Source organism: Neovison vison, chromosome 4 (genome assembly GCF_020171115.1).
Source record: "Neovison vison isolate M4711 chromosome 4, ASM_NN_V1, whole genome shotgun sequence".
In the NCBI taxonomy this organism is placed as follows: domain Eukaryota; kingdom Metazoa; phylum Chordata; class Mammalia; order Carnivora; family Mustelidae; genus Neogale; species Neogale vison.
In genome coordinates, this window is record NC_058094.1 from 19929188 (window position 1) to 19945806 (window position 16619).

At 42.0% G+C, this 16619-nt stretch overlaps 1 protein-coding gene across 1 annotated transcript in view; it reads right to left on the minus strand.

The window, feature by feature from the left end:
- Positions 1 to 4370, minus strand: part of DEPTOR (DEP domain containing MTOR interacting protein) — a 130517-nt gene extending 126147 nt beyond the window's left edge. Inside the window, exon 1 of the mRNA XM_044245035.1 lies at positions 4086 to 4370. Coding sequence (XP_044100970.1) covers positions 4086 to 4207 — 122 coding nt within the window. The 5' untranslated portion in view covers positions 4208 to 4370. The remainder of the gene's footprint in view (positions 1 to 4085) is intronic.
- Between the last annotated feature and the right edge of the window lie 12249 nt (positions 4371 to 16619).

The window sequence follows — 16619 nt, forward strand, 5'->3', positions numbered from 1 at the left end:
AGAGAGAGAGAAAGCGTGAGCAGGGGGGGAGCAGCGACTCCCTGATGTAGGACTTGATCCCAGGATTTGGAGATCATGACCAGAGTTGAAGGCAGACGCTGAACCCTCTGAGTCACCCGGGTACCCCTGCTCTCAGCAGGTTTTCAAGGTTCATCCATGTTGTAGCATGACTCCCTACTGTATTTCTTTTTATGCCAAATAATAATCCATTGCATGGATATTTATCCATCCACCAGCATATGGACACCTGATCTGTTGTTTCTAGCTATTATAAACAATGCTGCTATGAACACTTGTGCATAAATTTTTGTGTGGACATATGTTATCATTTCTTTTGACTATATACCTAGGAGTAAAATAGCTGGCCCTTATGTTAACTTTATGTTTTATCGCTGAGTAAATGCCAGCCTGTTTTCCAAAGTGACTGCATCGTTTTACCGTCCACCAGCTGTGTATGAAGGCTCCAACTTCTCCACAACTTTGTGAACATTGGTTATGATCTATCTCTTCCACGGCAGACATCGTGTCAGTATAGAGTGGTATCCAAATGCTTTTTTAAGATGCAAAACCATACAGATACACTGGGCAAGGAAGTAAAATCTTTTATGAAAAGGGAAAGAATGATGAGATTAGGAAAAGGAACCCACAGTCAGGCTGGAAAAGGAAGCAGGAGATGTTTCTAAGTTTGCTACTTAATTTCATGTCCTTATGCAACCAACTGCCCTTCAGAGTGTCAGGACTGTGGAGCCAGGCCTCAATTTCACACCTGGAGCTTACAATAACCATAACAATAACTAAATCTTGGTTTATTTTACAGAGTTCCCTCCCATATTCTAGCCCATTTGATCCAACATCACAAATCTTATGTGGAAGGATATTATCAATTCCCACTGAGGCCCAGAGAGGCTGACTTGACCAAGAAAAAATGGTTAAAAGTACATATATAGGTACACATGTGTGTTTCATTAGTAAATATTATTGTGTTTAATATATAGCATTAAAAATGCATTTATTTATATAAATATGTTATTTATTATATAATTATATATAGCATATATTATATACAATATTATGTACATATTGTATACATGATATACATGTTATATATATATACATATATATATATACACACACACACATGTGGCATTAAATAAATAAAACGCACAGAGTTGAACCTGGAAGCCAAATTTTTTATTTCAAATCTCAATCCTTGGTGTCCTGGTTCCTTACCACATTCATTTGCCTTATCTCTGATCACCAAGAAAGCAGTGGGAAACCAAGAGAGGACAAAGGGAGTTGTGTGTGAAGCAGTTAGAGGCAGGTGACCTTACATCACAAAGTCCTCCCAGTCAGACTATGGGAAAGCAGCTAAGGATGCAAGGACACGTTGTGACAGGGACAGTGCGGACAGATGCCTTCCCACCCGTTCATGAGAGGCTCTTCCAGTAACCAAGAAGCCAGGGCACACTTAAATTCCTAAATTCTGAATATTTCATCTGTATATTTAATCACATGTGCTCGTCAAATACTTATTGAATAATAACTATGCGCTAGACACAGTGCTAACAGGATTGGGATTTTAAAAAAGCAATGATTTCAATTTTGCAAAGTAAAATTAAGGTGTGAACATTTTCTAAGGCCTTCACATGGAACATCTCATTTAATCCTCGCAACATTCTTGCAAGAGATGTGGAAACGGGCCCAGAGAGTGAATCAGTAAATTGACCCCAAAGTGATAGAACTATGAAATGTGGAGGCAGAATAAGAACCCAGGCAGCCTGATTCTATACCGTGTTCCTAACCACCACCCAATCTTCCTGCCAGATCTCACTTGGCTGGAAGTCCCATGTGGTGATGCACAGAGACCAGTAATACTGATTAATTCCAGCAACCATTGTTCAATGCTCATTAATACAGAAGCTCAAGGGCACATTCCCACAACAACCCTATGAAGTACTTATCTGCATTTCCATTTTATGGATGAAGAAACAAAGGCTCAGAGAAGTGAGTTAACTTGTCCAACGTCACAGAGCTATGCTAGCTAACGCGGACATGGTGCTTCCTTATATACCTGGCACTCTTCCTCTAAGCACTACCTCATCTAATCCTCATAACACTGAGTTAAGTTCCACTGTTGCCCAGCAATCTTAGTTAAGTAACTTGTTCAAGGTCCCACACTAGTAAGTTGTAAACCCAAGGTTTACTCTAAAAGTCAGTGTTGAAAACAACCTAATGGTGACTTGGCTACAAAGTGGCTGAGCAGAAATTCAAACCCAGGTCTGCCTCCAGGGAAGGAGCCTTCTCTCTTACCCACAAGCTAAGCATGGCCCCTCAATCCTACCTTAGTAGAGAGGGCTGCTGGGGAAAAAGAGAGTAAGGCCTGCTCTGGAGATCCCCACAGAAAGGGCATTTAAGCTGCCTCCTGAAGGAGAAAGTGCTTCCTGGCCAAAGAGAGGCACCATCCAATTTTGTTATTTTAGAAGAAATGAGGGGCACCTGGGTGGCGCAGTCGGTTCATTGTCGGACTCTTGGCTCAGGTCCTGCACTCTGGGTGGTGAGATCCAAGCCCTCCTCGATTGGGTCTCAGCAAGGAGTCTGTTTAAGTTTCTCTCCCTCTCTTCCTTCCCCCTATCCCTTTTAAAATAAATAAATAAATCTTAAAAAAAAAAAGTACCCTATGAAGACTTCGAAAAAGATGATACAGTAAGGAGGAGCAAATACATTATTAAGAAGTGACTGTTTCAGACTGAATCAGGAAAGCTTTTGATTTTTATTCAATTAGGAAATACTCTTGATGAAGGAAAAATGAGTTTTCATTCCCTTTAATTTTGACTCTACACTTAAAAGTCATGGAGGGATTGAAGTGTGCAATTTGCCTTTTGTAACGTTAAAGTCAACTAACTCTGACTTCCAATATTTACTTCCTCAATCTAACCGCTAACTGGGTGGTTACTAAACCTTCATGGATCTTTGCAAAGATTCTCTCTCCTAAAGGTCCTGAAACACAGCATTTAGAAACCAAAAGGAGCCTGGAGATTCAGGCCAAGCATTAGAAGGAACAGGCGAGCGCCTCATGCCAGCTGGGCCAGGGACGGGCACTCGAGTTGTGGCTCAAACGCTTCAGAGCCAGGTTTTGGGTTTTGTGTGTGTGTGTGTGTGTGTGTTTCCTCCTTCTTCTCCTGGCAAACTGATTTATGACCCCTACGACCGGCAGCGGCAGAACCGGTCAGACCGTGGAAGCACATTACTCAAACATGATTCCAAGAAGGACCAGGATGGATGCCAATGGTAAGTGGGGGGTGGGGGCGGGATCTGGGGTTCACCGCCTGTCGGGTGCGGCGAGACCGTCAATTCCTAATTCTCGCAGCAGCCGGGAGCCCATGGACTCTGCTCTCCCAAATGTGCGCGCTCGGGAAGCTGGCACAGCAGCGGGGCATCCGGACAAGGTGCCTCCACGCCCCCTCGCGGACGCGACTGATGACTGACCGGGCCGTGCCAATTTCGCGGTAGGCAGCTTTTCAGAACCTGGGGTTTAGCCCCCCACAACACGCCGTTAAGGCAGTCCCGGCGATCGGCCTCATTTCACAGACAGATGAAAACGCCGAGGCTCAGAGGAGTGAAGCAGGACTTGCCGGCGGAAAGGAAAACCTCAAGTCAATCGTTGGGTTGGCCCTTCCATCTAGGAGTCGAGGGGCTGGAGGCGGCGTGGGGCGGCGCACCCACCCTCTCACTCTCTGGACGCACTCGGGGTCGCCTGGCAGCCAGGAGGCCTGGCAGCGCCAGGTGCCCGGGAAGAGGGAGCGCGCGTCTGCGGCGCGCGGGGCTGTAGCAGCGCAGCCGGGGCGCAGCGCGCAGCACCGGCTCCCGCGCGTCCCCCTCGGAGCCCCGCGCCGGTGCCGAGTGGCAGGGCGCCCGGCTGCAGCCGCTAGGCAGGGGGAGCCACGCTGACCGTCCACGCGCCCGCAGCGGTCCCGGAACCCGGCGCGAGTCGCAGGGCACGAGCCACGCGCATGTGCGCGCGGGGCTGCTGCGGGCACAGGCTGGCAGTGCCACAGCGCGCCCACCCGCACTGCCCCACGCCTTACCGTAGCTGCTCCCCGGTGACCAGGACCTCAGCCATGCGCTCTAGCTCCCTTTGCTGCGCCCCACCACTCCCGCTGGTGCTGCTGTCGCTGCCGCCGCTGCCGCCGCTGCCGCCCTCCTCCATGGCCGGGCTGCTCCGCTCCCACTGTCTTCCCTAGCCGCCCTAGGTCTGGGTGTTAAATCAGCCTGCCCCCACGGAGGCCTCTCCCGCCATCTTTGTTAGGGGCAGTCCCGTTGCTCAGACGCGATTGGCTGGAGAGGGAATCCCTGTGGGTAGGCTGAGGCGCTTGGCAAGTCCGCTCCAGGAACTCCGGCTCCGGGCGGCGGCTGGAGCCCCTCGTGGTCGGGGGCGGGGCCAAGAGAGGAAAATATAAACATCTGGGCGGGGCTCCGGCTCTGCGGAGTGTGTGCTAGTGCAGGTTAGGTAGGTGACTTCTCTAGGCGTTACCCGCAGAGCCCATGCTGTGGGACCCTGGGGACAGGCCAGGAGGTTCTGCACCAGTGTGAAGGTATTTTTATTATACTGACTCTGCTCCAAATGGCTAGAATAAAAACAGTAACAAAATAGCTGAATAATGAACAATGAAGGATATAGGGATATACACGTCACTGCAGGGATTGGTGAAATTAGGCGTTGTTCTCGTCCCAGTCCTCTTCACCAAAGACAGCTCACTTACCTTATAGCGTAGTCAATAAAGAACGCTGGCCTGGGAATCAGACCTGGGATCCAGCTCCCACCTATAATTTCTTACCAAAACGTGCTTAATCCTCAGTTTCTTCCTTTACAAAATAAAAACAACTGTGGATACCACTGGTTGACGTTTACCCTGCATGAAAGATGCGCGTGGCTCGTGCCTTGCGACTTGCAAGGTAATAAATGCAAGAAGAATCAAACCCACACATTCCGGCTGCAGAGTTGCGTTCTTAAAAGACTGCTTCTTAAAATGGGGGATATTATGTTTTTTTTTTCCTCCCTTATGGGGAAGATGAGAGGAACTTTGACTAATACCAAATGAATGTTCTGTTATTCTTTCTCATTCAGGTGAGAGCCTGGTATACAGGAAAACAGAGTAATGCGAATGGCAGAGGTCATTATAGTAAAGGGATATCTGTCTGTTGACATTTTATGCAGCTTTTTATGATTTTTGCATATATAGAAGTCTCTGCACCTTCACAAGTAAATGTAAAATATTTTTTTTAGTGAATACTATATGGAACGACATGAAAATGAGAGGGCTGTTGAAAAGCAAATTATCTTCAAATAATCTTCTTTGTGTATTCTATATCAATTATACTATTCTAAAGTATTTATACTCATTATCCTTCTGGTTTATTGCATTTTGTTATTCTGTTTTCTTCTTGTCATTTATTTTTAAAAAGTTCACTGTAACCTTTTCCAGTATTCTACAAGATCATTACCTAACTTAAAATTTACAATTCAACAAGCATTTATTCTGTGCTTTACATGTGCTAAGCACTTTGTTTATTTTATTTACTTTGCCCTCACAAAAACCCTGATAGTTGTGTATTCTTATTGTCAGCTTACAGTGGACAAGCTTAAGCATAGAAAGGTGATGAGATTTGCCTAAATTTCACACCTGGAAAGTCAGTTAGGCAGCCCTTGACCCCTGGATCTGCAGACTCTCTAGGTTATGCTCAACCGCACTCCAGAAAAAGAACAATTGTACAACTCCTTTTTAATTCAACAATAGATATTAGGCAATGCCTTCTCCAAAAAAAAAAATAATCTAACTTCCTTAACTCTTTAAATAAACCTCTGGCAAAAATGTGGAGCAAGTGAGATATAGTTCCGAATGAATGTGATTCTAAGAACTTCCTTCTGCATGAAGTATAAAAATCATTTAACAGAAATAGAGGTCCCAGAATTAATGAGTTTAACAGCTGGCTATCCTTCATGGTTTAATCCTATAACACGGAATATCAAGAGTTTGCAACTTTATGCTAGTTACTTACCTTCTCTGGGCCTCAAACTCCTGACAGGAATAATAATTCCTACCTTAGAGGGATGTTGTGTGGTTTAATAACAGTATGTAAGGTTATCATGCATATGATGTGTTCAAAAGCTGTTCTCTTTAATATCTTTATTGGTTGTAATAATAAGAAGAGGAAGAGGACGAAGGAGGAGGAGGGAGAAAGAGAGGAAGGAGAAGAAATTCTTGTCGGATTATTTCCCAGGAGTTTTTGTGCAAGGCCAAACAACTTTTCTCAAAGTATCTCTAATTATTTTTTAAATTATTATTATTTAAATTATTGACTTAATTATTATTTTTGAAATTATTATAATTACTGAAAATGGAGAAAGGAGAAGTACAGGCCTGGCCCCCCTAAATCCCTTTTGTTTAATGATTTTAAGCTTTCTGGAAGTGCAGAATGAAAAAAAAATTATAATTAAAATTATAAATAAAATTATAAAATTCAAAATAAACTATAACACATTTCTGATTATCCATTGTTCAACAGTGTTTTATCCAAAAAGCTCTGGCTACGTATTGTAAATCATCACTGTTGTCAATTGCCTTTTGCTTCTTCCGTTCACTCTTGTTGTGTTTTCATTTAAATTTAGGCAACTTCATCTGAAAAATAAAAATTCCAAGAAATATTTTTTTGCGGAATACTTTCTTGTTGAATAGTTTATGATTTAAAAAAACTGTAGTAAAAAAAAGCTTTTATCATGAAAGTTTGCAATTTTACAAAACACCTTGACATAAGGAAAAAAAAAGGTTCAAGTCAGGAAAACACCTTGTATTGCTCCAGTGAGAAAGAGAAGAATTTGCTTCTCTAGCTCAATGAGAAGGGTTTTCCGTGTCTGCAGACGTGAATGGGAAGGGGAAACTGGCTTGCTGTCATTGTTTCAACCTTTCTTTGGCACATGAGACTGGGTTAGAGGACAGATCCTTTTTCCTAACTTAGGGGAAGTTTGGTCTGACTCCCAAGAACATGCGATCACCCGTGCTGAGTCCATCAGCCCTGGAGCAACTCTTCCACAACAGACTGGGATCTGCAGGTGTTGCTGGAAGAGGGATGGGCACTGACATGGTGATTAAACCAAGCAGGAAGATCTTAGAAGGGCTGAAAATTCCAACAGACCTCGGTTTGATTCCTGGCTTCACTGGGGGTAGTGAAGCCAGGAATCAAACCGAGGTCTGTTGGAATTCTCATGATCATCTCTAATTTTTGCTCTCTTCGGTAAAGTCAAGATCATACTACTAATCCCATTGGGCTTGGGGGAGGATTCAGTAACACTTAAGGAGCACATTTCTTGCAGGTGGGATCTATTAAATGTAAGCATTTTCTTGCGGCTTGCCCTACTCACCTGCATCCTGCCTTCTTTCTGGCTGTTCCCATGCTTGGAGCCAGTGCTTCTCAAACTTTTGGGAGATGAGGACCAGGTATGTGTGTATGTGCTTTCAGTCCACTCAAGCTTGATACTGGGTAAAATACTACAGAAATGAATTTTTTTTGGGGGGGGGATTTTTAAATGCACAAAACACAGCCCAGTTTGTCATTGTTGTGGCCAACAGATAGCAGATTGGCAAATTGTTACAAACATTTCTCCTGATGTCTGTATGTCTCAATGTCTCTCAATACAGTAAAGGTCACCTGTTGGCAGACTGCCCTTTTAGGAGCACTGGTTAAGGGTAAGCTGCAATGTGAGAAGATGAACTTGAATAGAATGTATGAGAGAGCATGGTCAGCGCTGAAGCTTAATAGCAGGTAGCTCTGGGTGGTGGTGTTGCTTCTTCATGGATATCAGTATTGCTCCCACATGATCTTTAAGATGAACTCAAACCCCACCTTCTCTGAGCTGTCTTCTTGTATTCCCTCAAACGCTGTGTTGTTCTTCCCTGTGCCTCGCATGGTATCAGAAGATCTACATTGCTACTTCCATGTGTGGTCTACTCCCATGAATGGGAGTCTCTCTTCCTCAGCTGCCATGATTTTTATTCTCTTTCTGTGGATAGAAACAAATGGATGGGTCAGTATGAGCCTGTCTAGAGATTTCTGTTGATAGATCCTTTAAGAAGGAAAAAATAGAAGTAGATGGAACTAGAGGGTATTATGCTCAATAATAAAAATAAGTCAATCAGAGAAAGACAATCATCATATGATCTCTATGATATGAGGAAGTGGAGATGCAACGTGGGAGGTTTGGGGGTAGGAAAAGAATAAATGAAACAAGATGGGATCAGGAGGGAGACAAACCATAAGAGTCTCACAAAACAAACCGCGGGTTGCAGGGGAGGGGGAGCGCATAGGGAGAGGGAGGTGGGGTTATGGACACTGGGGAAGGTATGTGCTATGGTGATTGCTGTGAAGTGTGTAAACCTGGCGATTCACAGACCTGTACCCCTGGGGCTAATAATACATTATATGTTAATAAAAAAATTTTTTTAATTAAAAAAATACAAATAAAATAAAATGTTCGTGTGTCATCATTCACATTCCTTTTTAATATTTTAGTCGTGTTTGATCCATCTTTTCAAACATGTCCTCTAATCCCAGTCCCGCTAACCCCCCAAGAAGTTCTTAAAGCTGTAAGGGCATCAAAATGCTCAATACATTGGTCTATACTGCCACCTAGTGAATGATTTTGCAATGACAGTAAATGATGGTGGGTCTTGGACCAGAGAAGGACTACCCACCCGCAAGAAAACATTTTTGGAAAATTTAGGTGGGGATTGTGGTTTGTCATGGTATTAGGGGTGCTACTGGCTTTTAGTGAGCAGAAACTAAGGATGCTAGATATCCTCATTTTCCAGGAACAGCGACCTTATAAAGAATTATCCTAAATCCTGAATGTCTTTCCTAGGTCCTGTGGGATATTCCTGCAGATGAAAAACCTGTTCCTGAATTTAGAACCTAAACTGATTTTACATAGAAACACAAGATTTTTTTTTGCACAATTTTAATATAATTCTGACTTGTCCAGGAATGCAATTATTATGTACATTGAGAAAAAAAATTGTATTTTGCCAAGAAAGATGTGTTAGAAAAAATTGTTTCATTTGTTATTTGTGTGGTAAACACGCTGTGAGTACAAAACACTCTTTTTAGGTGGCACTTGTTAGCGATTGCCTGTGTGGTGACTCTGTGTGTTTGTATAGGAAGATATTAAATAATATTTAATTATTATTAAATTATTATTATTAGCCAAATTTTAGAATGCCAAATATAAAAAAGAAGTGATAGCAGTGTTCAGTAAACTACTGTCTTCTGTTATTCTAAAATTATTCATTATAGGGGCGTCTGGGAGGCTCATGATCCCAGGGCTCAAATCAAGCCCTGCATCGGGCTCCCTGCTCAGCGGGGAGTCTGCTTCTCCCTCTTGCCCCTGCTTGTGCTCTTGGTCTCTTTCTCTCAAATAAATAAAAAAGTCTTCTAAAAATTTTTTTAATTGAAAAATTATTCATTATAAAAAGTTGTAAACATCTTACCATCTCTCTACACTTTCTATATTCACTTAAATATTAAAATAGATTTTATTTTGCTATAAAGGATTTTCTTTTTCTTTCTTATACTCTAGTGTAAGGACATCATACTGATTTTTTTTATATGCACACTGAATTGTGCGTATGTATATTGAGAACATTGGCGGATTTTGAACAAAGGAATGCCATCATCTGACTTACATTACTACAAAGATGGTTTGAGATAGAACGGGCTACTCGGTTCTGTGCTTGATGAGGTAAATATATTAATGGATATTCCTTCTTTTTTCTGAGGTAGTGAGTGAGTGAACAGGGCAAAAACTGGGCCACTCTGTGAAACATGACACAATACCACCATCTAGTGGCCAAAGTCCTGATTGTTTTCTAAGCAAAGTTTCAAAAGTTTACTTAACAAAGAAGGTGCAGTTAAAATTTAAACTGCTGTATTTCCTGTAGAATTAAATACATCTTGGTGTAAATCAGAAATTCCTTATCTGAAATGATTTTAAGTAAAAACAAAGTAATACAGTTTCCAAGACACTACTTGATTCCATATCTCCTATTTCTCTTATTTCTATATGGAAGTCTTTCTTTCTCCCTCCCTTCCTTCCTTCCTTCCTTTCCTTCTTTCTTTTTTAAAGTAGGCTCCATGCCCAACATGGGGCTCGAACTCAGAAACCCGAGATTCCCATGCCTCTATTGACTGAGCCAGCCAGCCACCCCAGGAGGTATTTCCTTCAAGGCTTACGCTTCAAATATTGGTGAGACTTCACTTTTTAGCTGAGTTTTGAAAATCACTGATTGGGTTCAGGGCAGGCTGACCCAAAACATGCCTCTTTGGCATACTGCTTATTTTGAATTAAAGTTAACCTAAGAAGCAGCTGGTACAAGAAGGCCTCTCTGACCCTCCTTGTTCTCCTTAAAAGCAGGAAATAAATCTCCCTAGTGAAAGGCACCTGTACCAAGAGGTAGAGAGATCCCCTTATCACCAGAAAAGGAGTTTAAGGCCCAGATGTTGCATAAATAAACCCTATCACTTCTTCACTGATTCAACTACCCCAAGCTCGAACTTGATCATGTCAATCATTTTGTCTAAAAGGTAAAAATCGCTGCCAGCTTTAGTCGCTTCTTTGAGTCTTGTATTTCTATGAGCTCCCCATACGTATGAATTACGTTTGTTTTTCTCCTATTAATCTATCTTATGCCAATTTAATTATAAGAAAAGCCAAAGAACCTAGAAATTTTTCCTCCCTTCATCACACTCTCCATTGGCCATCTCATTTATAGGCAGTCTTGTAATCACTATATATGTATATTTAAAAGCTTTATCTTTTAGCTCCTAGCCAGACCTTTCTTCAAACTCCCAAGTTCTAAATCCAACTTCAAAGTGTGTTCTTCCTTGTGTATTCTCGTAGCACATCAATTGCCACATATTAGAACCAGGACTCATGATATCTCATCCCAAATCTGTTCCTACCCTTCCTACAGTATGTTGTAAGAGAAATGCAGTTGCTCACACCAGAACTGAGAATATTTGATCCTTTTCCCTCTTCTTATTCCTTATGTCCAATCAAGTAGTCAATATTGTACCTTGTAGCTCAAAAATTACTTTTTTAAAAAAAAATTATTTATTTATTTATTTGACAGACAGAGATCACAAGTAGGCAGAGAGAGAGGGAGAGGAGAAAGCAAGCTCCCCACCAAGCAGAGAGCCCAATGTGGGGCCCGAACCCAGGACCGAGGTCATGACCTGAGCCGAAGGCAGAGGCTTTAACCCACTGAGCCACCCAGGCACCCTTAAAAATTACTTCTTAAACCCAGCCACTTTCATCACCCATGTGGGCTCTTAGAATAAAAAAAAAAAAAGTAGGGAGAGACATTAAGTAATTAGAGAACTAAATGTAAAATTGCAATTTACTTAAAATCTAAAAATCTCCTGCTCAGTAGGAGTCTGCTTCTCCCTCTGCCCCTCCCCTTGCTTGTGCACTCTCTCTCTTTTTCTCTCTCAAATGTATAAAATATTAAAAAAAAAAAAGAAAAGAAACAACAAAAGACTCAGAGAGAAAAAAAGATACTAACTTAATTTCTGTGACGGTTTTACAACTTCTATTTTGTCTTTTCTACTGGTAATTCTGACACCGTGAATTGAAGGAGCTAATTTGAGAGTCCGCAACTAAATGTATCATTAAAAATGGGAATGACATTTGGGAGACGGAAATGACTTTTGACTGCTGGTTGACCGTTGTCTATGAGTTCTCTCTCACCTCTCTGAAAATCTTAATTATATCTATCACAAAGTCTTGGGAGTTTTGCTCCATTACCTCTGTTTCCTTTGGTCTGAACTCTTAACTCTGATGACTTTCTAGATCTCTTTCTTATGTCCTTGGTCATCCATGAATGGTGACTTCTTTTACTTTATTTATTTTTATAAATGGTGATTCTTGGTTGTCTCTCTTCAGCTTTGAGAATCTGTGTTCACCCTTTCTTCACCCTCTGTTCTGTACGACCAACCGCCAGAGATTTGGGGGAAGGGGTAAGATCACACCTGAGCCTGAGTAGGGAGTTCTGTTGGTGGTTTGCCTTCGGGGAGTTTTTGCTCCCCACTCGTGGCATTCATTACCCGCCACGCATTTCTCTGCCTTCCCACGACCGTTTCAGGCACTGCTTTGGCCAGTGGACGGAGCTGCTGCTAACTCAGTATGGGTGGACACGAGGAAGCTACCATCTTCCCTCGTCAGTCATCCCAGTACATACCCCGGAGCCACCTCTCACTTCTGTATCTGGACTTGATATTCCCCTAAGCCTTTGTATACGTTACTCAGACTCACTGATGGTTAACATTTTGCCCCACTTCCATCATTTTCTTTGTCAATGTATCTAATGTATATTCTGTTTTTCAAGTTCTTGAGAATAAGAAGCAGACATCATGCTCATTTGCTCCTAAATATTTCCATGTGTATTTCCTAAGAAAAAAAGACATTCTGTTATATAGTCGCAGCCCAATTATCAAAAGCAGGAAATGTCACATTAATAAACAAACCAAACCAAACCAACAACCCAAAAACCTCTGACCTAGCCCGCAGTCCATATGCAGATTTCATTACTGATCTCAACAGTGTATTTTATAGCAGTAGTTTTTCCTAGTCTGAGATCTAACCTAGGACTTTATCTTTTGGCTCCTACCTGAATTAATTTTATTTAATTATCATGTCTCTTCACTTTCATATAATATCAGAGAGTTTCTCAGTTTTTCTTATGCTTCGTGATCCTACTATTTTTGAAGAAGGATATAGGCCAGGTTTTGGGGTTTTGTTTTTTGTTTTTTGTGGTTTTTTTTTTTGGTTTTTTGAATAGAATGTCCCTCTACTTGAGTTGCCTGAGGTTTTCCTTACATTTAGATTCAGGTTATATATTTTGGCAGGATTAACTCTGTATATCATATCAGAAGGCACATGATGTTTAGCCCAGCATTGGTGATGTTCTCCTTGATCACCTCATCGAGGTGATATGTTCTGTGGGTTTGCACACTGGCCCCCAGCCACGGAGGGCAAGGTGGGACCAAGGAAAGAGGCAGACCACTCCAGAGTGATAGGTGACAGTTTTGTTGTTGTTGTTTTTTTAAGATTTTATTTATTTGTCAGAGAGAACACAAGTGGGGTGAGCAGTGGGCAGAGGGAGAGGCAAGCGGAGGGAAAAGCAGGCTCCCCACTGACCAAAGAGCCCAATGCAGGACTTGATCTCAGGACCCAGAGATCATGACGTGAGCATGATGCTTAAGGGACTGAGCCACCCAGGCAGCCCAGTAGGTGGCAGTTTTTAATAAGGAAGGGAACCTTCTTTCGAGGTTTGTCTTAGACCGCAGTGAGAGACAAAGAAACATCAGCACCTGCACACCAGAATCTTAAAAGTTTATTATACAGAGGCTTTGACTGGGTTCAGTTACATATACCATCCAGATGGTTTCAACACCTTACTGTCTCAAGGCTCTGTCCTTGGAACGGCTCCTGCTGTGGGATCGGTGGGCCAAACTTACATTCCAAGTTCAAGGGAGGGGCGAGGAGGCTCCAATCCAGCTGGAGGGGTCAAATGATGATCTTGTCTTCTCAGTGACCTCCTCCAACATGCTCCAAGTTTACCGTTGTGAAGTGGCTATTTTGTCTTTTGTAATTAGTAAGTTTTTTTTAGGAAGATACCATGTAATTAATTAGTGTTTTGCAGGAAGATACCATGTAATTCAGGAAGATGCCATGTAAATATCCTATAAATATCCTGTTTCTCTTCAAATTGTCACCTGTTAGAGTAAATAATCTTTCAAAATCTAATAATAATCTAAATAATATTTCAAAAATCTAAATCTGATCAAGTTACTCCTCTGCTTCAAATAATCCAATGATGTCCTATGCACTTTCCCTTCTTTTAGGGAACTACCACCTTCCCCATTGCCCAGGTCCTACTTCCAAGAGTCTTTTTCAACTCTTCTCCCTTTCTCATTGTCCTCAGCATCCACAAGGCCCACCCACCCTACTTTCTGAATATTTGTTTTTTCTCCTTCTGCTTTCCCTGATACCACAGGATCAGTTCAGGTTTTTACCAAGCTTTGCCCTTGTCTATTTAAATTTTCTGTCTCCTCTTGCCAGTTTAAGCCTTGGTTCCTAATCTACTCTCCGAACCGCTACCTGAAAGATCCTTCTTTCTTTCTTTTTCTTTCTTTCTTTTTTTTTTTTAGGATTTATTTATTTATTTGACAGACAGAGCTCACAGTAGGCAGAGAGGCAGGCAGAGAGAGAGAGGAGGAAGCAGGCTCCCCGCTGAACAGAGAGCCCGATGCAGGGCTCGATCCCAGGACCCTGAGATCATGACCTGATCTCATGAGCTGAAGGCAGAGGCTTAACCCACTGAGCCACCCAGGTGCCCTGTAAAAGATCTTTCTAAAGCCAAATATCTATTGTTGATCTTTTCATATGTATATAAGAAAGTCCAACTAATCTCAGAAATATAGAAGATGTGGGGGCATGGGGAGGGGATGTTCTCAAGAAAATCATGTAAGGACATTTCCCATAAATGAAGAATATAAATTTTCAGACGAGAGGGCCTAGCACAGGCCTGGAGAGATCTCTGTAGAGACCATGGGCTCCAGCTCACTGTTGTTATGCAAGAATATGAGTTCCATGTACCAGATATCTTGATTTTTTAAAAGAAGAAAAATCACGTTAGTGGAAACTCTACTAATTTTTCAATTATGACTGAAATTAAAAAAAAAATACATGCACAACACCCACAAACATGAAACCAGAGGAGGACAGGGGCATCTGTGGATTATAGTGGACGTGAAAAGCACTTGGGGGTGAAGAGTCTGGAAAAGCAGGACAGACCCAGTGTGAAAAGTCCTAGAAGCTGGCAGGAGTATGAGCTTTTTTCCCAAAGGTGTGGGAGATGTTGATGATCTGTGAGCAAAAGGTAATGCTATTAGAGAACTCAATGTTTAGACAATTTACTCATCGCGGTATGGGGATGTCTGGGCAGTGGGAAAGAGGGATGGAAGGTAGGAAAGCCTAGGCCTCAGGAGGCCACAGTAGTAAGAAATGAGAGCTCAAACCAAGGTCATGGTTATGAATCATTTTAAGTTTTTGGAATGCCTGGAAGCCACCGTGCTGTTCATTAAATTAAAAAAATAATGAGGGGCACCTTGGTGGCTCAGTCAGTTAAGTGCCTGCTTTCTACTCAGGTCATGCTTTCAAGGTCCGCATGGGGCACCTTGTTCAGTGGGGAGTCTCCTCCCTCTGTCTCTGCCTGTGACTTGTGCTCTCTCTCTCAAATGAAGAAGCAAAATGTATTTTTTCCTTAAGATTTTATTTATTTGTCAGAGAGGGGGAGAGAGGGAGCATGAGCAAAGGGAGGGGCAGAGAGAGAAGAAGAGGGAGAAGCAGCTCCCTGCTGAGCAAGGATCCTAGTGCTGGACTAGACCTGAGTCAAAACAGACACTTAATCATACCAATACCGAGGCCCAGCTCCCTGTTCAAATAGCAAAATTGGATATCATTTATTAGTTACAAATGATATTAGTAAAATCATTTAATAAGTTACCTAAAAACAAATAATCAATCAATTAGTTATCATTAACTATTAATTTATAATATAATATATCATATATAATATATAAAATAATATATAATATACACAGTACATAAATTATTGATTTAGTAATAATATATATTATCAATATATTGATTATACTTGATATGATATATTAATATAATTATTATTGTTGTTGATACTTATTAATAATAACTAATACATAACAAAAAGCTGCCATTGAAAAAGTATCCTTTGCTTTCCATGCATTTTTGAATGTAGGTATTATTATCTTCTTTTTACAGACAAGGAAGTTGGAACAAGAGAAATGAAGTAAACTGCTCTAGGTCACAGAACTAGGGAGAGCAGAGTTCAGATTGCAAACCAGGCGTGTCTGACGCAAGTGCCAGCATTCTTCACACACTGAGCTGCTCCCACTTAGCAGCGCACCTGCAATGGTTGATTCTCTTCCAATTCGTAAATATCTCATCATGGAACCGCCTACATATTCAACATTTTTCTCCATCATAGTCCTCGCATTCAGGTGTACTAAAAAAGGTTAATGAAGAAGTAGGTCATAGGAACCAACCTTTCTGCCAACAACTAAAGCAGCGCCCGTGCCCCTGGGATGCCCTGCTCTGTAATTGCGTATAATTTCACCCAGAAGTGAAAAGAAAATGCCCACTCATTTCCCTTGAGTTAAACCCCTCACCACCCGCCTATCTCCTTTACCCAAGGTCTGATGTACATCTCTAGTGGAACGTTCCTCCCGGGCTGCATCAGCTCCCAGGGGCAGCAAGCGTCCCAGACTGGGGCTGCAGGGTCCTGGGAGAGTTCACGTTATGCCCTTACGAGCTACTAATGCACGTGCGTATCTGGACTAGCTCTTCTCTTCAAACGTTGTCTTCATTGTTAAGATGTGGTCTGGAAGACACCACAGAGAAAGCTGCGTGATCAGCTCACACACCCTGCAGTGGCGAGTCCGTCTGTCTTTCCAGCAGACTGCAGGCCCTT